The 25,681-nt window shown below is 50.7% G+C and overlaps 2 protein-coding genes across 4 annotated transcripts in view; one reads left to right on the plus strand and one right to left on the minus strand.

The window, feature by feature from the left end:
- The window catches only part of PPARA (peroxisome proliferator activated receptor alpha), a 65,099-nt gene extending 50,010 nt beyond the window's left edge, over positions 1-15,089 (plus strand). For all 3 annotated transcript variants that reach the window (XM_072973705.1, XM_072973707.1, XM_072973706.1), the window contains exons 6-8: positions 162-364; positions 4,850-5,297; positions 7,571-15,089. In XM_072973705.1, coding sequence (XP_072829806.1) covers positions 162-364; positions 4,850-5,297; positions 7,571-7,818 — 899 coding nt within the window. In that variant the 3' untranslated portion in view covers positions 7,819-15,089. The remainder of the gene's footprint in view (positions 1-161; positions 365-4,849; positions 5,298-7,570) is intronic.
- Positions 15,090-15,279: 190 nt separating this feature from the next.
- Positions 15,280-21,653, minus strand: CDPF1 (cysteine rich DPF motif domain containing 1). The gene is made up of 4 exons (XM_006212576.4): positions 20,741-21,653; positions 19,060-19,172; positions 17,974-18,085; positions 15,280-15,855 (listed from the first exon to the last, which is right to left on the minus strand). Exons 1-4 carry the CDS (start codon positions 20,861-20,863, stop codon positions 15,709-15,711), a joined length of 495 nt encoding a protein of 164 aa, XP_006212638.4. The 5' UTR covers positions 20,864-21,653; the 3' UTR covers positions 15,280-15,708.
- Between the last annotated feature and the right edge of the window lie 4,028 nt (positions 21,654-25,681).

Consider the following 25,681-nt stretch of genomic DNA (forward strand, 5'->3'; position numbering starts at 1 on the left):
TTGAGAAGAGGGTTTTAACTTGCGTGGGAGCGTTCACCCGTTTCTCCTCCGGGGTGCGAACTTCCCGCGCAGCTGTCCGTCGCTGTTCTGTGCTGCGCTGCTCATTTCTGTGTTTTCCATTATTCCATTCACCGCTCCCCACCCCCTGCCCCGACCCCCAGCGATTCGTTTTGGACGAATGCCAAGATCTGAGAAGGCAAAACTGAAAGCAGAAATCCTCACGTGTGAACATGACCTAGAAGATTCGGAAACCGCGGATCTCAAGTCTCTGGCCAAGAGGATTTACGAGGCCTACCTGAAGAGCTTCAACATGAACAAGGTCAAGGCCCGAGTCATCCTCGCGGGAAAAGCCAGCAACAACCCAGTAGGTGGCTTTGCTGCTGTTTCTCCTAGTCCGAGGCGCCCCACTGGCCACACACAGCTAGAGGCGTGGAGGAGGGCTGAGGACATCTGTGCTGAATGCTGAGAAAATAATACTTACCCCCGAGGCAAATGGGAGACAATGGAGTGGAAACATTCCGTTCGCAGACTGTAAAATGTCGCTGAACACAACTCCCATCCCATCCCATCCAGTTCACCTCAGAGCTCCTAGCAACCGAGTTACTGTAATGACTGTGTGGTTAATGCACCCAGAGAAATCTGGCTAATAGTTTACCAGGTTCCCCGGTGCTTTCTTCAGTGATTTGTTTTAATCCCTATTTTAATGCCAGAAAATGAAACCGTTCACCTCCCACTCAAAGTGTGCTCTTATACCCTTCCTCCTAAAACTCCTGCCTCCTCCCGGAGCTCCCCCGTCCCCGCCTCCCCGCCTCCCCCGTGCACCCTCTTATCCTCCAGCAAGAGCCCAGGCGAGCGCCACCCTGCCCCCACCCCACATCCTGCCCCACTCCCACGGCAGCCAAGTCTTTGTCTCCCTTGCAGAGCTAATCCCAGAGCTTCCTTCAAAGACAGGGACGGCCCAAGGTTGGTGAACAAAGTGGTTGAGCCTTTTTCCTGTGCGCCTGGTGAAACAGGTTTCATTTGTGTTAATGAGTAGCTTGCATTGCTCCTTATTGGGGATTACAAGCCAGGCTTTTTGTCACAGCAAAATAAAGTATTTCACAAGCTGCTTACTTTCATGAACAAACCGAACCTCTTTTTAATTGAGCCTTTTCATTCTTCAGGGAGTTCTCCAGTTAAACAGGCTGGCCATTTTAGAAGGGGTCAGGCAAACTCTATTAAACTGGTAAAGCCACACCCCCGCGGGCCGCCCCAGAGGCTGGGACAGACTCCACCCTTTCCCTACCACAGGCTGAAAGCAAAGGAATCTTCTAACCTGTGAGCGTCTACCCTGGAAGTGATTAGTACCGCCCCAAGTTAGAGCGACCCCATTCCTGATCTCCCGGAGGTCTTCTAGACCTTCCTGAAATCCTCTGCATCTCCCGTGGGTTTTCAGAATGTAAAGCAAGCTTAAAAGTCGTCTGCCTCTTAACCAAACCCTCCTGTTCGATATTCACTTGACTCCCATAGAGTATGCTTCCTGTGCCCCTGGGCACCACACGCTCTTGGAAGGAAGCCGTCGCCCGCGATCGGAGCTGAAATCTGGACTGTTGAGGACTCTCCGACAGTTAGTCTGGGAGAGGAGTCCGTATTTTGATCGTAAGGAAGGAAATAGTAGACCCGCACTCTAGGGCTGGCTTCACTGTACAGGGAACGAGTTCGGTGTACTGCTCAGTCACGCCTGCTTCCGCCCCGCCTCCAGACCAGAGCAGCACGGGTCCCGCTTTGCAAGGAAGGGTCCAGGTGTCACTCATCTCATTTGATTGAACCGTTTGCTCCAGGTCAGGTTCACTTCCCACCCCATGTCCTCTGTCTGCCGAGTCGTGGCCTTCCTCCATTCCCCACCTCCCCAGCCCAGTCACCCCGGAGCTCGGAGGGCGGCTCGGGCGCAGTCTCAGGGACAGCCGCAGGCGGGGCACCGTCCTGGACCCGCAGCCCCCTCGCACCACACCCCGGGGTTGTCCTGAAGTATCGTACCTACATCTTAAGCTGTCTTCAGATTGAGGAACACACTTACTACCTGTTCTTGTTAGTGCATCTAGAAATGCGTAGTAAAACCCATCCAAAAGCTTATGAAATAATTTCACCCAAAACAATTCTACCAATAATTCACAGATTTCTCCTAAAAGATGGCGCTGCCTAACTTTATAGAAAATGCTGTTTAAATGTGTTTTGGAGAGGACTTCTTGTAAATAACAGGATTGACACACCAAGAACACCATTAGGTGTGAGCCAGGGTGGTATGTATCAGTGCAGGGAGGCTTCTGGTCTTGGTGTGGAGTGATTTGGGGAAAGTGGGCAGCTTTCTGCCCTGTGCTGTTTAAAGTCTTTACAATGTGCTCTGCTGATTTGAAATGACCTCCTGTAACGTCAGATAGATTCATATGCAAGCGTGGCTATAAAAGGCACATTTCAGAGTTAAATATAAGCTTCCTGATTTTTAAAATAGTCTTATCAAGAATGTTTCTCCGTAAGGTTTGGCAGATTTTCAAGTGTCTTGCTATACAGTTTCTCTTTGGCTTCAATAAACATGGTTTTTCAATGTTAGCACTTTTTCTGAATTCATATGGTTTCTAATTTTGCCTGTGAATGAGGCCTGCCTTCTAAAATCCAAGTGATAATTTTATTTAAAAGAAATGAGATATCTGTTACCAGTTGAGTCTCCATTTAAGAGAGAAAGTTTCACACAGAACTGGTGCCGGGCCGGCTTCCTGGGCACCCGTTCTGTTTCACAACATCCCCTGCTTAGAAGGGCCCTGCACTGGGGTTTAATGCTCCGTGTCCCAGTCTTGAAATTCTTAATCACTTTCTTCTAAGTGTCACTTTACACTGGACCCTGCAGATTATAGAGCCCGTGTGTGCTGGTCCTATGAGATGTTGTACCAAAAAATAATAAATAAATAGACAAGCATTCTGTAATCAGACACTTGGAACCACTGCTCACCCTAACCCTGTCCTGGACACTCATTACATTAAAGGCTCTGGCAGGCCCTAACTTCATTTAACTCAGTGTTTCTCGAATTTTTTTTTTTGACAATGGCACTCTTTTTTTAAATTTTATATAATACCTTTATTTCTGCTGAAGGTCCTTTTAAAAAGCCAATGCTTCAAATAAAGTCAGGGTGACCTAATATTGTATTTTCTGGAGTTGAGGAAATAGTGCCACCTCTCCTTTAAAAACGTTTTTCTAGTGCATCCTATTAACGTTAATTCTTTAAATCTGAGCTCCAACTTCTGTGACGCAGACGTGCCCGCAAACTTTCCCAGAACAATGGTAGATCTGGCCTGCTTTTAAAGTCTTTAGAGAGAGACAGTTTTAGTTTTCCTTTATCAAACAGGATTTTTAGAAGTTTGGCTTTGAATTTTATACTCAGAATGTTTTCAGTCGCTCACGGATAATTTAAAAAGTATTCTTTCCTCTGATGTGGAATCAATTTTTTTTTTTTGGTCCAACACTATATTGCAAATTCAAGTTCTGTTTAAAAATTTTAAAGGCAGTCATCAGATTATTCCAACACTTCCAGCTTGCTTCTGGGCCGGGGACACCCCGCAGGTGCCCTGCAGATGGCTTTGTACTGTGATTCTTCCAGCTGCTCTTGTGAGCCCAGAAACAGGGCACGTGCCATGCTGTGAGCCCAGATGCATGGTCAGTGATGGGTGGTACCCACTGGCAGAGCAGTGCATAAAATCACTGGGCTGCCTGGACACTAAGTGGGGACTGAAAATAATGCCTCCGCCCACTTAATTTCTGATCTGTGGAGCAGAGTATAGATCAGAGACTGCCCTTGGAGACGCCATTTCTTCTGCTCCGCACACAGACCTGGCGTGGATTTCAGCCGGCAGCGGTGTCTGTGCCGGTTCTCCTAGGCCCCCCAGATACACCATCCCTTCTGGGCACGCTGGCTTCAAATAACATGCCAGCCGCCTCTTCTTTCCTCTCTAGATCTTTAGCAAGTGGCAGGACTGGTGGGTTTGGAGGCAGATGGCGAGGCCATGTTTAGGAGCTACCGTGAGGACCTGACGCTTGTTTCAGAAGGTGGGGCACTGGGGAGGAGGTTTCAGTCTCCTGCCCTGAGAAACGGGAGCCCTTTGGGGCTTTTCCGCTTGTGCCCAGAGAGCACGGGCTTAACAATGCGCGTTTGTTTACTTCTACACAAATGCCGACTTTCTGAGTTGTACGTGTTTACGTGCCAGATTCATTCATTCGATGCTCAGTGTTGGATAATGGTGGTTATCTCTGAAGTTCACAAAATGGTAAAATTAAGAATTCTCGGGGGGAGAGTATGGCTCAGTGGTAGAGTGTATGCCTAGCACGGACAAGGTCCTGGGTTCAATCCCCAGCACCTCCACTGAAATAAATAAATAAATACATAAATATCCCCCCAAAAAACCCCAAAGCCAAAAAAATAAATAAATAAAAATTTAAAAATAAAAATATTAAAAAAGAATGATTGCAGGTAAGGCTATTGCAGTCATATTTGGGAGTTCAGAGAATATTATAAAATGTTTAAAGTGCCCTGCTGATACTCTGTTTCTTGTTAGCTTTATTGTCAAAATCAGTACTTTAGCTTCTTAGCAGTGAAGTCCCCTCCAGTGTCAGGCAATGGTGATTGTCACCTTACTGACTTACATTGTTCTCTAGTAATTCTTATCGGCAGCTCACTTTGGGGCTAAGGATGAGGGCTGTGTTTTGCACATGTTTTGAGTCTCCACAGGCGACTGGAATACAGTGACTGCCATCAGTTTCTTGCTAATTAAGAGGACAGCTTGACACCAACCACCTGACTTATCCCAGTGTCTCCCTTTCCAGCCTTTTGTCATCCACGACATGGAGACGCTGTGTATGGCCGAGAAGACGCTGGTGGCCAAGTTGGTGGCCAACGGCATCCAGAACAAGGAGGCAGAAGTCCGCATCTTCCACTGCTGCCAGTGCACGTCCGTGGAGACCGTCACGGAGCTCACGGAATTCGCCAAGTCCATCCCGGGCTTCGCCAGCTTGGACCTGAACGATCAGGTCACCCTGCTGAAGTACGGGGTTTACGAGGCCATATTTGCTATGCTGTCTTCTGTGATGAACAAAGACGGGATGCTGGTAGCCTACGGAAACGGCTTCATAACCCGCGAGTTCCTGAAAAGCCTCAGGAAGCCGTTCTGCGACATCATGGAGCCCAAGTTTGATTTCGCCATGAAGTTCAACGCGCTCGAGCTGGACGACAGTGATATCTCCCTCTTCGTGGCTGCTATCATTTGCTGCGGAGGTGAGTTACCGATTTCCTCTGCAGGTGCCTGTCGCTCACAGCCTCCTGCCTGAGGCCTGGCGGGGGCGGCCCCTCCGTGAGCGGGAGCCAGGCCCCAGCAGAGCCCGCGCGGCATCCGAGCCCCACGTCCCCGCCGGCAACGGGTGAGAATGTCGTCACCACATGTCATATTACAGCATGTCTTATATACAAACACGTTTGTGCAATAGAAATATGTTCTGTTTATAATTACATAAATATATATTCTACTTATAGCATATCATTAATAATGCTAGTGTAATTATATCTGTTATCCATTATATCTAGTATCTATTATATATCAGGTATAATAATAATAATATTATAGTGTATGGTGTATATTATTATCATATACATTTGGCCCTTTATTTCTGTGGGTTTTGCATCTGCAGGTTCAACCAACTGCAGGTTCAGGAAAAAAATTTCCAGAAAGTTCCAAAAAGCAAAGCTTGAATTTGCCACGCACCGTCAGCTATTTATGTGGCATTTACACTGTATTTATAACTATTTACATAGCATTTACATTGTACTGTGTGTTATAGGTAATCTAGAGCTCATTTACAGTGCACGGGGGGGTGTGCGCAGGTAATATGCCATCTTATAGAAGGGACGTGGGCATCTGGATTTTGGTGTCCTTGGGGGTCCTGGAGCCAGTCCCCCATGGCTACCGAGGGACGACTGTGTTATAATTGTTATTATAGTATTAGATCCACATCACAGACAGTATTCTGTGAAGTGCTCACAGATGTTAGTCCAGTTGCTGTCTTTATTGGTGTAGTTACACTGTTTCATAATGAAAAATGTCAGTAACTAACTGGCAGTGACTGCAAAATGTGCTTTGCCAAAGGAAATGGATCCCAGTGCAGGGAGGGCTGGGCCTCTGTGCGGGGGAGCTGCAGTCCCCAGATTTTTGGCTCAGTGTCATGTTCCTTTAAATAGCCCTGTCCTGGGTCTAAGAAGGTCATCCCTTTACCGTAAACTCAGCTGACCTCACTCAGCCCTGGGGAGACTGATGGGGCCACGGCCTCCTCAGATTCCCCGGAGCTGTGCAGTCCCCCCGAGTCCCTCCCTGGCAGAACTGAGGCTGGCAGCAGCTGCCCAGACTCCATGCGTGGGGCTGGGGCGGGGGGCTGTGCTCAGCTGCATGAGGCCGTCCCTCTGACCATCCAGCTGGGCACAGTCCGGCGGGGGGGAGTCCTGTGCTCTGTCCTGTGCTCTGGCAAAATGCGTAGAACCACAAGGCAGCCGCACGTGATCTGTCATTGTCCTTGGTGAGCACGCTCCAGAGTTGTGTTGTGGGCAAAAGCCAGGCAGAACTGTTTCTAAGCAGTATGGCCACAGTTTTATAAAGGACATTCACGTCACAGAGCAGAAGACCGTCTGGTGGGATATCCGTTAAATCTGTATGATGGGGTTAAAATTCGAGGGGGGCTTACTTACAATTTTTTAAATCTCTCTGTTTAAAAACTTAACAATTATATTTATTTAACAAAGGAAAATCCACATCATTAGCAACACTTTTGAAAATACTGGTAACGAGTAGGACCCTAAAGAGAGCGCCGCCTACGGAGTTTGGATACGGGGGCGGGGGGCACAAGGTCTGAGCTGTCCAGGGAGCCTGGGGCCTGCGTCTGAGCCGCCCCGGGGAGTCGCCTGCTGTCCTCGTCGCCCCTCCCGCGCCAGGCCTCGGACCTCCCCTCTGCGGGTGTCCTCAGCACCCTCTCCAGCCGGTATCCATCCTTCCACTCATTTCTCGCTCCACTGTCTTTTAAGTCGACTTATACGAGAAGGTACTTGCAACAGTGCTTTATACTACAAAGCCTACGGTGAACTAATCACAGGCCTCAAATATCGCTGACGCGAAAGATCTAGGAAGACGTGGGAAGGAGAATTTGATTTCCTGTATTATGCAAAATTGGTTGTGTGCAGAGCTTCACCTAATATGCTGGGGGTTTCCCCTGACAGGTGGCAATCAGATCAGTCCTAGAGGAAGTGGCCGCCCTGTAAGGTAGGGAGTTGAGTTAAGGCAGTAGAAATATTTTGGAATGAGTATTTGCCCTAACTGTCTACCCCTTCTAGGCCTGGCGACTTTGGGAAAATCCAGTTCCACCTTCCAGGCAAGTTGACAGCACCTAAAGGCAGCTAAGCTTTCTGTAAAATAAGAACGTTCGGTTTTCTCAAGCTGGAAAACCGTTACTCGGTGTTAACGCGGCGATCACGGCACTCAGGCGTCTTTTTCTTTCTTTCGAGGGTAGATCGGCCCGGCCTCCTGAACGTGGGACACATTGAGAAAATGCAGGAGGGCATTGTGCACGTTCTGAGGCTCCACTTGCAGAGCAACCATCCCGACGACGTCTTCCTCTTCCCAAAACTCCTCCAGAAACTGGCAGACCTGCGGCAGCTGGTCACGGAGCACGCGCAGCTGGTGCAGGTCATCAAGAAGACGGAGTCGGACGCGGCTCTGCACCCGCTGCTGCAGGAGATTTACAGGGACATGTACTGATGTCCTGCCCGTGAACACAGAAGAGGAAGTCGTGCAGGGTTTCTGCCGGCGACAGCACGACGCGTGAGCGGTGGCGGCGGTGCGACTGTGCACACGCGGCCACACTTTAGCCTTACACGACGGGAGTCTGGGCTCCGGGTAACCGAGTCCTGTTCCACGTCTCTGTCTTCTTTTAACCAGTACTTCTGAGCGCGTGCAAAGTATTGAAATGCCGATGGTAGGCGGCTGACAGTCCGGACTTGGAAAATTAAGAAGAGTGATGTTCAGCGGTCCGATTTTAACACACCTGATGTTAGTTAATCATCACAGGTTTCTTTACATCATGTTCGTAATTTGCCGTCACGTTAGCCTCAGAACTTGCGCTCTGTCTTCCCTTTTCGCCACCTTTTGACTGTCGTGCTCCTTTCTAATTTGGAAAACTAATCAGCACTTTCTAACTTTCATAATCCTGTGAGTCTAGGTGCATCCAAAGGTTAGGCGTTTTAGAAGCAGCCAAGTATTTATTTGGAAGACTTCGATTATGTTCCCTGAATTTGAAGAAAGGCAACATGCTGGGCTTTTTTCACCATAGGATTTAGGATTCCGAGAATTCTCTGATAAGCTGTGCGCAGGCGGGGTGGCTTTGTTTCAGTGTGCTGCTTTCCTGCTTAGGGCTGATACGTGGAGAAGTCTATCCCCAGGTTTGTGTAGAAGGTCCCGGAAGCCGGTCTCAGGCCCCTCTGGACTTGGTTCTTTGCCGTGTGAAGCTAGCGTCTGTGGTTGGCAGGGACGAGACAGACTGAACGTAGGTCAGCTTCCCATTCCTCTCACCTCGATTCCCCCTCAAATCTGAACCAGCCCAGTCAGGCTTTTGGGGGCCATGGGCGTGTCTTCAGGGGCAAACTGACAAATGATTTGTAAATGTTGCTCTGGGCCCCCTGCCCCCATCAAGGCAGCTCTGTGGTCTTTTTCTATGTTGCTTTTGAAATATGCAGCTTTATTATTTTTTTTTAAACACTTGCTGGTGGTAGCTGCTTCGTGGAGAGAAGATGTGGCAGATGTGAGTTCATGGCGTGGCTCGGGGGGTGGGCAGGGGTCTTATCCGGAGAATGGTGCCGGGTGGAGGGGTGGGGTGAATCTCAGGATTCCTGACAGGCTGGTGGTTTCACAGAGACGGAGAGTTGTCTCCTCTTCCAACTACGTGCGGAAGGGGCTTGGCCCAGTATCTAAAATAGTTGTTTCAGCCTTAAAGAGCAGCTCCTCAGCCTCGGTCCAGTTACGAAAGCAGTGTTGTTTATGGGTGTGTCTCAGAACACCTGGACCTGGAAAGCCTCTCTGTCCGCCGCAGCAGACGAACTGTCCCGTCAGAGGGCTTGCAGCAGGGCCTCCCCCCGAGCCAGACGGGCTGAGCCTGCAGGCTCCGCTGACTCTGCAAGGTCCCTGGGCGCCTCCTGGACTGACAGCACTTACGGCCTGGTTGTACCTTAGCTCCCTCCCCCTTTATCTTTGAGGAATTCGGTTCTGTAAGGTCATTGTTACTATTTGCTGTTGAAGAGTGACTAGGATGGAATTTGGTTAAGTTCCCAAGATCAGCATCACTACAAGCGGAACTGTGAGACCTCAACTAGAAAAAAGCAAAGGTTACAATCAGGATGTCCTTTTGACATAACACATGTAGCGATGTTTTTTATCTTCATTTTTTAAGATATATCCAATCAAAGGATCTGTTGGAAGCAAACAAAGGCATTTCCTCTTTAGAATGACACCAATCACGGGTCTCCCTAAGTCAGAAGGGCTTTGAGTCACGTGGTGCATCCATTTCCTGTTCTCTCCTAAAGTGCGACCTCCCCGGGCTGGGAGCCTGGCGGGCTGTGGCTTGCTGCAGGTCTCCAGTCGCGGACTGGATTCTGGGGCCAGGCGTGTGTCGCCTCTCGCTCTGGTGTCCAGGGACAGATCCACTCAAATGGACGCGACTTCGGAAAGTGAACCTTGAGACGCAGGCTTTCAGAAAAGCTGTCCATCCTGTTTAGATCCTCGTGAAGCCTACGTAAAACAGCTCCCAGTTTATACTGGCCGCAGGAGCAAGCCGACGGGGGCCCAGGCGCTGCATCGGCCGCGTCAGTGAGCCTCGGCCTCTCCTGGGGCCCAGCCAGAGTACCCGCCGCACCCCTGGGGAAGCCACAGAGGAGGCCACAAGCGACCTCAGTGTGAAAGTCACTTGACCTTGTTCCCTTGTTAATAAGAAGAAATTCGTTTTGAACGACGGTGTCACTGATTGCCACTCGGAATATTTTGGGCCACCTAATCCAAGATTTCTCAGAGCACTGATAGTCAAATATGAACGAGTTATTCACCAGGCCATACACGGTAGTACTTCCAATAGGAACTTTAAGGGGTACACGGACTGCTGGCTGGGCTTCAGTGGACATCGTCAGCATCAGCGACAACGGAAGCGTTGCAGCAGGTTCCAGGTGCTTCAACCATGAGTGTGGAGCCCGCTGCCCCGGTGCTGGACACAGGACGTGGGGGCCCCCTTTGCACCACCCTGAGCCCACCTTCAAGTCGCTGTTTAAACCTGATTCTTCATGTCCTCGCCTGTCCTAGCACAGAGGGCTGAACTCCCCAGAGACCACAGGTTACGGGCAGCCTCTGTCTCCAGTGCTGACGGGAAAGAGGGATGAGGGGCTCGCGGCGCCCCTCCTCTGCCTCCTGGGCATTTCCAGTTGGAGCCCCCCACACTGAGTTCTGCACCGGCCACCCCACGAGAGGCCAGAGGGCTGCACATGCAGGGAGTTGTTTTGGTGACATCCGGTATTGTCAGAAACCGGGTCCCCTCCAGCCGTCAGTGGGTGCGGGATTTGGGAGCAGCTTGAATTTTGCCGGAGCTTGGGAGCCCCTCCTTCCTTCCCGCCTTGTCTCCGGGTTCCCTGTGACCTTCCTACAGCTCTCTGGTGCAATGAGTTTAAAGCATCTTCCCAAAGAGGATGGGGGAGGAGGGTCTAGCTCAGAGGTAGAGCGTGTGCTCACCACACACGAGGTCTTGGGTTCAATCCCCAGGACCTCCATTAAGACTAACTAACTCAATAAACCTAATTACCTCCCCTCCCGAAAAAAAAAAAAAAAAGATACACGCACACAAATAATACCTGTGAACGGAGGCGAAGGGATCTCCATGCATTCATGCCTATGAGAGCTGTCCCTCTTAAAGGGCCTCCTCCCTTTCCTCCTATAAGCATAGCACGCAGCTTTCCGCTGGAGCGATGTGTTTCTTTCTGCAGTAAAACTACAGAAGCAGGTGGCCTCGAGGACCGTGCGGAGGTTCCAGCCCCAGGGCAGCATCCTAAGATCCGAGCAGAAGCTCAAGGCACAAGTAAGATCCTTTGTTTGACATATGATGATAAGTAAACCATTAATTCAGCAGCTCCTGCTTCCCCAAGCCTGCAGCGGGACAGCCACCTCAGGAGAGCTGTCAGAGGCACTGTTAAAAATCAAGGTGCATACAAACGCGGGGGCTTTCTGGTGCGCCTCTAGTCTGACCTGAGCTGAGGGCTCAGGCTGTATGCTCACTGCCGCTGTGTGCGCTGAGACACGAAAGTTTACAGGACTCTTCAGGGGAACTTCTGTTGTTTGAAGGGAGCCTTACAGACACACACGTGCAGAAGTCGCTGCGCGTGAGCGGTACCCGGGTTTAGGAGAAACGGCAGTGGTCCCGGCTTGCGGTGACCTGCCCTCCGAGGCCTCCCGCCTCCAGCTGTGCCTGCTGGCCATGCGTAAGCCTGTTTGTTCATGGAGAGATCCTGGCAGGTGAGGATGGAGAGAGATGCCTTCGTGCAAGCCTCCATCAGGCCATGGCTTTCCAAAGCCTCTCCGCCCCACAGTTGCACCTGCGCCTGGCTCCGGGCGTTTCCAGCCTCTGGCTCCCGTTTCAAACCACTGGGATGCCGGGCACGTTTGGTAACTATGACCAGATACACGATGGAGAGGTTGTGTGTGTGTGTGTTGACCCAATGACCACATCTGTCTCTGGAATGTCTTTAAAACTCCTGTTTAAATATGAATCCATTGTTTCAACCAGCAAGTCCAGTGCTCCCAGCTAAGACTGACTTGACCACCAGCTTGGCCTTTTGTGGGGGCTTCCAGGGACCCAGGGAGAGCCCGGCACCCTCATAGTACCTCTTCGACCCGTGTTGCCTTTCAAAACACAGATCCCGCAAGGAAAACATGTCAGGTGCTCCCAGCTACCCACCTAGGCTGTCAACGCAGGTTCCTGCTGTCTCCTCCAGGTCTCCGCCCCATGATGGAAACACCTGGGCTCGGATGAAGGTTCTCCTGGCGGTGCAGGTTTGGCCCCAGGTCTAGCGCATTTCCACCACCTCCGGGTTCCTGCGGGTTAGCCTGGGCCACCTGGAGGGGTTACTTGCTCTTAAATTCACAACAGTGGTGTCAACTCAGGAGAGGTCAGGAAATTATACCGTCCATAGAAGTCACAAGATAAGGTCGATGCCATCAACTGAGGGCTTACGGATTGTTATAAAGTGTCCGGGGAGGACCTTCTCCACACTCACCGTTTGTACGGCACTGGGAGGCGGGCGCTGGCCTTTTCCAAAGCCAGGTTATCTGTATTTGTTCATCTTCAAAGTGGCCCCGCTTCTCTTAAATCTTGGTCCAAGCTGACTTATGGGCTCCCCTGGGATTAAGGATTCTTACCAACCAAGTCTGCATCAAGCGGTCAGCTAAGGGGAATCTTGCCTTCCTGACAGCAGTGACCTTCAGATGGCACAGCCTGCCTACAGCAGGAGGGCCCCGCGGACCGCTCAGCGGGGCCGTGACGGTAACCAGGCTGCCCGAACGGTGCTGACCGCGCCTCCTTACCTGGGCTCTTTCCGCCTTACCCCGGTAAGGACTGTCCCCACAGCAAGATCTCCTCTGGGGACCTTCTGCCCGGACAGATCTAAGACTCGGCTCCAAAGGTGAAGTCTGTCTGCTTTTAGGTGCCGTTTTAATACAATTCAGGGACGTGGCCATCGACCCTCAGCCTGTGAAACACACTAGAATGAGAATAAAGGCCAGAAATCGGTCTGACTCAGAACACAGGAGACCCCTCTGTTTCCCTGGAAACTACAATACAAGCTAAAATGTGATCTTGGAAGTTTTGTTAAGACAAAAGGGAAAAAAGACAGTTGAGTCTTCACGCTTCCATTTCAAACGTTAAGTAGTGCTTTCTGTTCGGCTGTTTTCCTGGGACACGGCAGGTCCTCGAGCTGCAGAGGGGGCCGCTGTGGGCGCCACCTGGTCACTGGAGCAGAAAGTGAGAGGTGCCGCCCCGGCTGACTTCCAGCAGCCTCTTCCCAGCTTAAGGCATCAGGACTCCTAGGTCGAGTGGGGCTGTCAGCAGACCATCTGCTTCTCAGAATCTCCGTCCGAGACAAGAGAAGTCTCCCTGTTTACTTCCACCCCTCTGAGGAAAGGGGGCCACTGTGGCCCAGCTGGGATCCATGCAGCCACGTCCTCCGGGACTCCTTTGCCTAATAGCACAGACCAAACTGCATCCACTTCACGGTCACATCCTGACTGAGGCAACTGACAACAGCAAGGACCTCAGTGCCCCCGTGGTTGTTCAATGCATTATTTGCAAAAAAAAAAAAAATCAATTTTTTAACATCACAAACAGCAAATTAAGACCTGGGTCAGGTTTGTAAATTTAAAATGTGTTTGCTAGTTTGGGTCACATATGAAGCCTTCCATGTTTTCCCCAGAGGAGGTGACACACCGGCCTCCTACCCCCTGCCCTCCCCCGGCACCCAGCACCTAAAGTCTGTTCTGTAATGAACAGTCCAGAACCACGCCAGCCGGTGCACGGACGAGCGCCCCATCACCCCTGCCTCCTGGGACGAGCGGGGAGCTGCGGGGCCATGGGCATGTGGGCCACCAAGTCCCCAGACCCTGAAGACAAGTGATTTCAAGGTAAAATCATTCACTTTGGGGAAATGTCTTTTCATTTTAAAGGCACAGATGGCCTGGTCCTTTTTTCAGGCCTAAAAAAGAATGTACCTCACATAAGATGGATACCACTCAGAACCCTTTTTGGTAAGATCACGGTATTCGAATTTGAGTATCACTATTTTTTCTACACTGTATGGTAAAAAGAACTATGTTAATGGCTATATCTTAAATACTGTGATTTTTTTTAAATCCTAATATAAATATTTTACTAACTTACAATCATGCATCTAATAGCAGACACTTGGATTCCCCTGAAATCAGTGTTAGTTGACATGCACTCTTAGCAGCCCAGCTCCTGGACCTGTGGAAACAGAGGAAGCTGAACTACCACAGCTGAAACACAGCTGCGCACACACACGCACACACGCTCGGCAGGGCTCCTCCTCTCGGAGCCCTTGTGTGTGAAGTCTGCGCGCTTCACATACAAGACGACAAGCACGTGTCTCTCTGCCATTCCCACCAGCAAGGCTGCCTCAGGCCGGGTTAGCAGTCAGTGACCCTGCACAGCAGGGTCTCGCCCAAGGCCGTGAACTATTCCTATGTAGTGAGTAGCTGTCTGCTCTTCAGGGAATTACCTCCTGTGGGATTTTACCAAAGAACTTTGCAATTTGAAATACTCTGCTGGGTCCCTGGCAGCCCCCAGATGGCCCAACCCAGAGCATAAAGCAGAAGCCACAGACCCTCGTGAGTCCCCCATACGTTGTTTTCTGTATCTTGGCAAATTTCTTCTTGATATCTGTCTGTACTGCCCACCGGGACCTGTGGGGCTCATGCCGAAACTCGAGGGGGGAGCCTTGCCAGACACAGGGCAGGACAGCGCAGGCTTCCAAAGCCAGGACTGAGCCTGGTTTCTTGGTGTGTTCATCGTCACTGTTCTCGGGTGCCTTATACTCTCAAAGTACTTAGGGGCTGACAGACCCTTTGTATTTTATACTAAACAGGAGAATTCCAAAGCAGATCTTCCCTGGGCATGATGGCAGGGCACCCAGGGCGGCAGGAAGCCGCGTGTGTGGAGAGGAGCAAATGGGATCTTGTAGTCACTTTATGGTTAGCGGTTCCAGGCAATTAGAAAATGGCTATAAAATAACTTTGATTTTTTAAAAATCTTGGGTGTTACCCAGTTTCCCTTTACGAGATTGAACTGATCACACATATTGATTTATATCCTGAATTTATGGGAACTTATGTGTTTGGAATGTCCTACTGTAAGACTGATGAATGTAAAGAGTTAATTTCAGGGTACAGTTTTGCCTTAATGGTTTTAAAAAATAAACTATTTTTAAAAATTATTTGGTGAGTTTTGAGTGATGCTGTGAGAATGAAACGTTGGTTTGAAAAAGCCAGCCCCAGCTGCAGTGCCCACCCAGAACCCAGAACCGTCCACCAACTGCACGCCGGAGGTGGGCTCGACCTACACCAAGTCCTCAGGTGACAGGATGGGCCTGGGGCCCCGGGACAGAAAACCCAGCGCAGACATCAGTCGGTAAAGGCTCTTTATTCATGCTTTCATCAAACATGCTTCTAAACCCCCATCCCCAGGCTGTGTAAGCTGGCCCTGCACAAATTACAGAATAAGACAGAGCGGGTCCTACCCCCTGAGAACCAGCAGGCAGAAGGCAAGGCCACAGCCAGTATCACCGGTGGCTCAGGTGGGGGCTGTGAGGGCAGCGGTGCGGGGGGAGGGGCGCCCGTGGCCTCAGCACCCCTAGCTCGGGAGCATGGGCGTCTGAGGCTGCCTCTTGGGCGCCTTCTCTGCGTGGCTTCCGGCTCTGCTGCTGCTGCAGGGGGACCCCAGCTCCCCTGGGCTGCAGACACTGCTCTCGCGGGTCCAGAAACAAGGCGGGCCACAGGCCAGATGGCCCGGGAGCCCCATGCAGGGCACTGCTGTGGACCCGACACCAACCAGACTCATGTCCGAGACCCCAGCTGGCTGGCAGGCCTCTTTGATGGAACTTTCCTTTTCTCCAAGTCTTGCTGGATTTCCTGAGGGAAAGCATCGATGTTCTCCTGGACACAAGGGAGGCAAAATCTCTTGGAGTAGAATAAACTGCACTCCTGAAAGAAGAGGGGGAGGGGGGAGGCTGAGTACCTTGCAGAGCACTGAGGCATCTCCCAGGGGCCAGACCTTGCACACAGGCAGGGCAGGGGCACTGGGCCAGGCCCCTAGGACACACGGGCAGCTGAGGGGAGGTGGGGACAGTGCAGCCAGGGCCAGAGCAGCAGGAAGGAGAGCTGGGCCCAGGGGTCTGGCCGCCACCTGGAGTAGGGTCTCCACCCAAGAGAATATGACGGAGGACTGCAGGAGGCGGGGTCAGAGCCTGCAGGCAGTGGGTATCTAAGGGTTCTTGACAGGTGGGACTCATTCAGCGAGACTGGTGGCGAATGCACGCAGGAGAGATGCAGCGCAGGCCTGGCTTAACCAGGGCGGGAAGGACTCCGGGACTGCCGGCTCCATCTCGGGGTGAGGGTGAGAAGCTGTAGCCCGGGCCACACTTAAATGGTTGGAAATCCTAGACCCCTCCCTCTCCCAGTCACCATGGCAGTGGAACAGAAGCTTGGTGACCACGCTGCTGGAGGCAGCAGGGTACAGGAGGGACAGCCTCACAGACCAAAAGACCCGAGACAGTTGACTGGCTGGTCCAGACAGGAGGCCAGAATTGCCCAAACATGTCTCTAATCGACCCTGGCGCTCCTGACACTAAACTGATTTTCATCCCGCACAGGGTGCCACTGGCCCCTCTGCAACTGGGCATGGCCACATGGCCAAGTCTGCGCAGCGGCTGTCATCGGCAGCTGTGTGCCCCCTCCGGACTGTGCCCTTTGAAGGAAATTGGTGGGTGCTCTCCTGTCCCTTCCCACCGTTGGGGATGCAGATACCATGGTGGGAGTGGCAGCTGCCTCCGTGGGACCACAGACACTGTGTGGAGGTGGCTGCTGTGCCCTGCCAGCCAGCACCACTGTGATGGGGTCTCCCGTAGAAGAAAAGTGCACAAGACAGTCTAGTCTACCCAGTGTCTGGGGGCCTCTCTGCTCCAGTGGCGTGGGTGCACCTCAACCAGGACAAGGCTGCCCGCCCTGCAGCTGGGGGAGGAGATGGCTCCCGTGGGCACTCACTGGCCAACAGCTGGCCAGTTACTCAGACTGTGGAGATTCCTGGTACCGTGAGGGGCCCTTTCCCCACTGCTCACCAAGTACAGCCCAAATTCCCAGGGGTGGTGTTCCAGGATCTCCCCCACCCCCCACACCACCCCCCTGTTCCCAGTCTTAACTTCCCAGCTGCTTCTCTTCCTAGTCAGGCCTTGGCCATGCCAGTAGCCCCACCCCCTCACATGGCCCCAAAATAGTTTTTCCTCCAGGCCTTTGCCTGAGCTGAGGCTTCCTCCCACCTCACCAAACTGCACCACCTTGACCTCTGATGGATGGAGGCTGACCGTTTAAACATGCTCTGGGACACAGCCGTTTGCACTTGACCCCCAGGCAGAGCTCAGGGACCTCTCAGACTGTGGGATCCCTCGGGTCACAGGGGCCACATGCCTGCACCTCCATCCATCCTTGGGTTTTCAAACAAGAGGCTCAGCTCTCCCAGTACACCGGGCCAACTCAGCCTCTCCAAATATCAGTTTCTTCACCTGTAAAATGGGTGTAATACTGCTCTGCCTAACTAGGCGTGGGATGGGACTAAAGGACGCCTCACTGGTGAAAAGGTCCCAAACACAGGACCTGGCACACAACAAATTCTCAAGAAAGCATGACTCATTCCTCTGGAAGGCCCTCCAAGAACAATCCATTGAGGGCAGGTGCACACGGCCATCTGGACAGTTGGTGGGAGGGGAAAGAACTATTAGGGGCCTCAGGGGCTGGTGCAGAGCCTCCAAGAATCTCTTACTCCTCAACCCCGGATGAGACCCTCCAGCTGCCCCGCTCGCCTGGCCCTACCCCTCCGCTGGCCGCAGCGGCCTATCCACAATGAGACAGACCAGCCAGCGCCTGAGAGACCCCTGACTCCCCTGCCAAGTGACGGTGATGGCTCCCAGGATTACCAAGACCAGGAAAGGCTGGCACTCCTCTGTCCCCGGGAAAGGCTCCCCTGTCACCTCTCCCACGATCACGCATGTGAGGTCCCGGCCACAGGGAGGGCGGGAAGGCGGTCCCAGCTGCTCCTGGCTTACTCACCGGGCCCACACACACCAGCCTGCCGCACAAACTGCATCTGGAGCCGAGGATCAGGAATCTGCCCTTGTCTGCGGTGAAGGGGTCCCTCATGACGTAGCTCTCCTCCAGGAGGCTGCAGGGCAGGGAGTGGTGCCAGGGTCAGAACAGCCCAAACGGCTGCTGATGGACCTCCCAGGGCCTGCATGCTGTGCCAGCCCATCGACGGAACGGGCTGGCCCCGCTGTGCCACCAAGTAGCAACAGAGAGGCAAGCCAGAGGGCCAGGCAGGGACTGAAATGAGACCTGCCCCAGGCTCTGTGACAACTGCAGGGAGAGAACCACTCCTCCTTGGCCAGAAGAAAGGCTGCTGCAACTCAGTCCCCTGCCCCCAGCCTGACTCACCAGGGGCCTCCACCCAAGCTTTCCACCTCACCCCCAGGATGATGCCCACTCGCAAACTGTCTGCTTCCATGCAGGGAGAACAGGGCACCTTACACTGGGTACGGTGCTGGCCTTAGCGCACATCAGAAAGGAGACCAACAGGCCCCTCGCCAGCAGAGGAACCCCAGCCGGAGGAAAGAAGCCTGGCCCGGCCACTTGTCCCATGTAAGTGACGTGCTGGTCAGTTCCCTGAGATGCAGGTCAGGAATCAAGCCCCGGGACCCACTGGCTCTACTCCAGGCCTTCTCTGGGGAGACGCATGGGAGATGCATGGGAAGTTGGTCCTCAGGACTCACTCCCATTAGTACAGGAGCCGCAAGGCAGATGGCTTCCTGCCGAGAAAGCAACTTCACGGGAACCAGCAGGAAAGGCAACTAGGCCTGGGGCCCCCGGTGAGGGGCCTCCACAGCTTCCTGTGTCCCCACAGTGCTTCCACCTCGCAGCCAGAGCACGCGTCAGACACTGGGCTGAGCAGGGAGGTAGGGACTGGGAGGTTCTGGGAGAACTGGATGGCCCTCAAACCTTGTCCTGTGCCTTCCCAGGTCACATCTGAAGCATCCAGAGCCTGGTGGGGTGGGACCGAAGCACAGTTCCCAAGCCCTGTGTCAGACTCAAGCCAGCCAGCCCTGGGCAGGCTCCCCGGGCCACTGGGACCCCATTACTCACACGACAGACCAGGTGTCAGGGGGCTGCTGCCCCATGTAGCTGTATGGAGCTGTTAAGGCGCACAGCTGGCACTCAAACACACCCAGGGGTCGGCGCTCTGCCTCCAATGCCATCTGCAAGATCCAGAGACAAGGACGTCACCTTCAGAAGCAACAACGACCCACATCTCAAAGCCCCGCTGCATGCTTCTTACCTATAGGTAAGGGCACCTTACAGACAAGGAACCTCAAGTTCAGAGTGAGTACGAGGCCTGCTCAAGGTCACATGTTATTTTCAAGTGCACGTGAGATATTCACTAAGACAGACTATATGCTGGGCCATAAAATGAACCTCAAACGTGGGGGCTGGGTATAGCTCAGAGGGAGAGTGTGTGCTTAGCATGCACAAGGTCTTGGGTTCAATCCCCAGTACCTCCATTAAAAAAATAAATAGGTAAAAAATAAATAAACCTAATTATCTCCCCCAAAAAACAAACTTTTTTAATTTTTAAAAAATGAGCCTCAAACTTTAAAAGCCTGAAATCCTAAAGTACGTTCTTCAACCCCAAAATAATTAAATTAAAATCAGTAACAAAAAGATACCTGGAAAATCCCCAAACGTTTGGAAATTAAATGATATACTTCTAAATAAACCATAATCAAAAGAAGAAATCACAAGAGAAATTAGAAAATATTCTGAACTAAATGAAAACTAAAATACAAAGTATTAACATACAGAAAATGTAGCTTAAGTGGTGTTTACAGGGAATTCACTGCTTTAAATATTTAAATTGGAGAAGTTTTAAAATAAACCATCTAAGTTTCTACTATAAGAAGCTAGAAAAAGGCAAATTAAGCTTAACATAAACAGAAAGAAAAAAATAAAGAACAGAAATCAAAGAAACAGAAAATGGACAAAGAATAGGGGAAAAAAATCAATAAAACCAAAGCTGGTTATTTCAAAACTTCTGCAAAGTTGATAACCTCTAATTAGCCTGAGTAAGAAAAACGGGAAGAAGACACAAACGACCACAGTGAGGAATGAAATAGGGGACATCACTAAGACTGCAGACATTAAAAGGATAATAAGGGAATGTTATGAACTTTCTACCAAATAAATTTGACAATTCAAATGAAATGGACATATTTCTCAAAAAAAAACACCAATGCTCAAAAGTGACTGGAAAAGAAACAGACAACCTGAATAGCCCTATGTCTATTAAGAAAGTTGAATTCATAATTTTAAATTTTCCTTTAAAATAAAACAATACACCAGCCAAATTTCATGCCCAGACAGGCATTTAAGGAAGAATTAATATCAACCTATAGAAACTGTTTCAGAACATAAAGGAACACTTCCCAAGAGGTTTTGAGACCAGCATTACATGGACACCAAAACTGCCAGAATTACCCTGATACCACTAATCAGAGGGAACCTACAGACCAATATCCCTCACAAACAAAAGTCTTTAGCAAAATATTAGCAAACTGCATTCAATGAGACAAAAGAAGCCTAGAGCATCACGATGGACTGGATTCAACCCAGGAGTGCAATGTTGGCTTCAAACCAGTGAATGCAATTCACGATGGCCAGAGAATGAAGGAAGGAAGCCCATACCATCATGTCAACAGATGCACGAAAAGGGCAACAAAATTCAGCAGGATTTTACAAAGCGGTGCTTCAAAGCTAAGGGGCTTCCCACCTGACTACAGAATACACTTCCTTCCTGGGCACTGGAGGCCTCTTTAATCTGGGAATTATCTTCTCCCAATCGCTCCGCCATCCACCCCGCTCCATCCAAGCAGGCTGCAGTTAAGTGGTTCATTACTACCCTTCAGACGTTCCAGGTTCCCTGCACTTTCCCGCCGCCTGGCCTTTGCTCCCAATGTTTCTTCCACTCGGAGGGCCTTCCCGGACATCTCCACCTACGGGACTTCCCTCTGGCTGCCTCGCACATTTTCTGTTCCTCAGTTTGGCTTTCAGCAGTTCGAATGTATATCTTCTCCCTCCCCCCTCGCCTTAACCTATTTATCCTGGTTGTGCGGCTTTAAGCAGTTTGATCTGTGGTGTGCCATTTTTTTTACTATTTTGGAAAATTCACTTGGAATATTTCTTCTGCCCCATTCTTGCTCTTGGAATATTTCTTCTGCCCCATTCTTGGTCTCTCTTTTCCCGCGGAGATTCCAACTGCAAACCCGTTAAACTTGGGTACTATCCGCGATTCTTGGACCCCCGTTCTGGCTTTGTTTTTTCACTCTTCCCTCTCTCTCTGTTTCAGTCCGGGTAACTTCCACCGGCCTGGCCTCAGGTGCATCGGTTCCTCCCCCCCGGTGTGTCAGATCGGCCGCCCTGCCCTCGGAAGGCTCGCGTCTCCGCAGTGCTCTTTACTCCCAGCGCCTCCGCTGGGCCTCCCTCCCCATTAGCGCAGCGCGCCGCGGCAGGGAGGGCCGCGACGAGCCCGACTCGGTCCCGCCGCCCCCTTCCGCGTCCTCCTTCCCGCCCCGACGCCGCGGGCAGCTGCCCGGAAGCCCGCAGGCCGGGCCGGGCGAGCGGGAGGCGCCGGGAGGGACCCGGGCCAGGCCGCGCAAGTCCCCGCCAAGCCGCCAGGCCGCGCCACTTACCTCTGCCGCCGTCGCCCGGCCCAAAGCGCGTGCGCGGCCACGCCCCCACGTCGCGCCCCCCGTCTGACACGTGCGCGGCCACGCCCTGTCCGCTGCCCCGGCCCCCGGCCTCTCTCCGCGCCCCTCCGTTCGCTCTGGGCGCGGAGGTGGGCGGGGCGGCGCGGAAGAGGGCGGGGCGGCGCGGAGGAGGGCGGGGCGGCGCGGAGGAGGGCGGGGCGGCGCGGAGGGCTTCCGCCTAGCCTTCCGCCTCGCCTTCCGCCGCAGAGAGTCTTGGTGGACCCAGCTTTCGGGTTGGCGACGGCCGTCAGGGCCTTCGCGAGTCCCGGCTAGTTCAAGCGGACTGGGCTTGCTGTCCTGGCGGCTCGGAGGCTCTCAGCCTCTTTTTGGGGGTTTCCACCGGGCTCCTCAAAGTTGATGCCGCCGGTACACGGCGCAGAGAACTACCCCATCCTCCCTCAGCCCCACGTGGTTTAGCCCACCGCGCGCCTGCGACCCAAATGCGGTGGTCTTGGTTCTCGTGCTCCGTGTTCCCCCTTAGGACGGGAGCCCGGGGGCCTGGGGCCAGGGCGCAGGCAGTGGCGACGGTGTCCCCGTAAGGCAGCCGACAAAATGGGTTCAAAACAGCCCTTTTGCTAGCGGATAGAGAGGCAACCCCCCCGGCCCCCTTAAATTATGGAGTCCACCAAAAGTGTGGGCTCTTGTCTGCTGGCTGAGAAGGAATTCTCAGAAGAGGCAGAGGGACAAAGTGAAAGGCTGCTTTATTGCTCAAAAAAAAAAAAAAAAGAAAAGAAAAAACAAGAGTCGGGGAGCCATAAGCCCAGGTGGCTTGACCAAGAACCCCCACTTTTGGGGTCTCGGCTGGGTCCTTTTATCCATCTTTTTTGTGGCTTATCTCCTTCCATTGGCTGCTCTTTTCCTACTTGTTTTCCAGTTTGTTCTGCTCTGTGGAACAGACACTCTGCAAATAACAAGATCAGGTAACTGGGGATCCTCAAAACAAGGTAGTTAAGCTAACACAGTGTGGTCAAGCTAGATCAAGCAAGACCCTTAAACAATGTGGTCATATAGACTAGATCTAGTCAGGGCTTTCTGTTCCTTCAGGGTGGCTTTTTCCATTAGCCAAGCAAAGGTATTTCCTAAGGCCAAGTATAGGTTAATTTTAAACAGGTTAGTATTAAACCTTTAAAGAAGTCTCTAGACAGCAGGTCCTGGTTTCTATTCTCTGGCTCCTTCCCTCCCTCACTGTTGCTTCCTGTGACCTTTAAAAACTGCATCCAGGGCTTGTCCCCGTGTTCCTGCAAAGCCTTAAAGTGGCTGGCGACGCCCATGGTCATCTGGGCCCACCATCCTTCAACCTCCAGATCCTCATCTTGAAGCACCAACCATGCCAGCTCCTAAAGTTTCCCCTGGACCCTCCTAAGCTCCCCCTGCTCCGAGCCTCAGGTAATCTCTTCCCTCGACCTGTAATGGCTGTCCCACCCTACCCCCGGCCCCTCTACTCACGTGTATGCAGGGCACCGTCCTAGGGGTTAGGGGATGATTCTAAAGCCAGTAGCCCTGGAACTTTTCTCTTTGGGGAATTGAAAAAGAAGGGTTATAGGAAGTATCTCAGTAATGCTGGGAACAAAAACAACTCCTGGACTTGAGCAAGAGGCATTCCTGCCCTGAGCCTCAGGAGTTAGCAAGCACTTTGATTTTGCTAGTAGAACATATGACCTCAACTATGCTTACAGCAATGACATTCTTTGAATCAATTCAAAGATGATATAATGGGGTTTGGGGGGGGTTTCTGGATCTGTCCAAAGATGGGCCATCTTGATGAAGCATTTCAAATCTGACCTATAACCACTCTCAAACACATGACTGGTAATCCCATGAATGTTGTCAAAATTAGACAATTTAGACAAGTTACTAGATGCACTAGAAGAGTTAAGTGAAATATATTCAAAGAGTAAATCATGGTCTTCGGCAGAAAGTAAAGTTAATTTTGATTTGAGCTGTCCACAGTTACTAAAATAAGAAAAAGCTTTCCAAAAATCCAAAAGAATTAAAAATATCTCTAAAGCTTTAGGAAAAAATTGGTTTCCCAAAAGAAACTACCTGTGAAATAAGGACTAAATAAAGAAAATGAAAAGCCACAGAATAGGATAAAATATTTGCAAAAGATACGATAAAGGACTGTTATCCAAAATATACAAAGAACTTTTAAAGCTTAACAGTGAGAACACAAACAACCCAATTATAAAGGGACCAAAGACCTTAACAGACACCTCACTAAAGAAGATACACAGTGGGGAGGGTAGAGCTCAGTGGTAGAGGGCAGGCTTAGCACGCACAAGGTCCTGGGTTCAATCCCCAGTACCTCCATTAAAATAAATAAATATATAAACTTAATTACCTCCCCCATAAATAAATAAATATTTTAAAACATTAAAAAATAAACTTAAAAATAGAAGTTACACAGATGACAAATAAGCATATGAAAAGATGTTCCACATCCTATGTTATCAGGGAAATGGAAGTTACAACAACAATGAGATACCACTGTACACCTGTCAGAATGGCCAAAATCTGGAACACTGGCAACACCAAATGCTGGTGAGGCTGTGAAACACCAGGAACTCATTTATTGCTAGTGGGAGTGCAAACTGGTACAGCCACTTTGGAAGACAGTTTGGCACTTTCTTACATACTTTTACCATGTGACCTGGCAATTGCACCCCTTGGTATTTACCGAGAGAAGTTGAAAACTGACATCCATACAAAAACCTGCACACCGGTGTTTATTACAGCTTTACTCATATTCATAATTGCCAAAACTTGGAAGCAACCAAGATGTCCTTCAGTAGGGCAATGGATAAATTGTGGTCCACCCGAACAATGGAATATTATTCAGCACTAAAAAGAAATGAGCTAACAAGCCATGATAAGACATAGAGGAAATTTAAGTGCACATAACTAAATGAAAGAATCCAATAGGAAAAGGCTACATAAGTGTATGATTTCAGCTCTGTGACATTCTGGAAAAGACAGAACGATGGAGTCAGTAAAAGATCAGTGGTGGCCGGGGTTAGGTGGAGGGCGGGGTAAATGGTGGGGCACAGAGGGTTTTTAGGGCAGTGAAAACTCTGCAGATACTGCAATGGTGGGTACATGCCATTATACATTTATCCAAACCCACAGACTGTGTAACACTGAGTGAACCTAGTGTAAGTTATGGACAAGGAGTGATTATGACAGGTCAACGTAGGTTCGTCATTTATAACCAGTCTACCAGTCAGGGCATGTGAATAATGGGCAAGGCCATGCCATGTGTGGGGGCAGAGGGATACGAAAAATCTCTGTACTTCCCCATCAATTTTGATGTGAGCCTAAAACTGCTCTAAAAAATAAAGTACATTTTAAAGAAAAGCACTGAAATGACATTCAAATACAACATGGAGAAATGAGAACTAGGAAACAATAACATCTGCTGAAGCCTGAAGGGTTTTCACGCACAAATAATCCTGAAACTGATCTCTGCAGAGACTGTTGTCTGGTCCCTGTGGATCAAGGCAAGGTCTCTGCTGGAGAGAGGTTTGAACAAAGTGAGCAACCTACTGCGGTGTTCAGTTTTCCTTATGGTATCTCAGCACTGGAAAACGTGAAAGGAGAAAAACCTGAGAAATACTGGATGGCCCTAGATGTGCTGTAAGGAATGGTGATAATAGTGAAATAATGATGACATTTATATGATGAAATGAAAATACAATATTTTTTGCAATAATGGTATTTTATATGCACCTTCCTTATAATGTTTACCCACGATATCAAGATTCATGGTTCAATTCTAAATCTAAAGCATTAAGAATTTTATTGACAATTCCGCTTGCTACTCCCTCTGCAGAGCGTGGTTTCTCCCAACTGAAATCATTAAAAAACTATCTACAAACAGTTATGATTCAGAAAAGTTTGTCTAACTTGGCACTATGGCCAATAAGACATATTTATGTGAAAATCCTTATTATTATCAACACCATAAT

This window comes from Vicugna pacos, chromosome 12 (assembly GCF_048564905.1).
Source record: "Vicugna pacos chromosome 12, VicPac4, whole genome shotgun sequence".
In the NCBI taxonomy this organism is placed as follows: domain Eukaryota; kingdom Metazoa; phylum Chordata; class Mammalia; order Artiodactyla; family Camelidae; genus Vicugna; species Vicugna pacos.

Excerpts from the sequence above, each read along its gene's own strand:
- CDPF1 (XM_006212576.4), bottom strand. The coding sequence starts at position 20,863 with ATGAACCACTTAACTGCAGCCTGCTTGGATGGAGCGGGGTGGATGGCG. Across the intron at positions 19,173-20,740 it reads GAAGTGTATTCTGTAGTCAG|ATGGCATTGGAGGCAGAGCG; the intron begins GTGGGAAGCCCC and ends TGGATCTTGCAG. Across the intron at positions 18,086-19,059 it reads CCTGACACCTGGTCTGTCGT|CCTCCTGGAGGAGAGCTACG; the intron begins GTGAGTAATGGG and ends CCTGCCCTGCAG.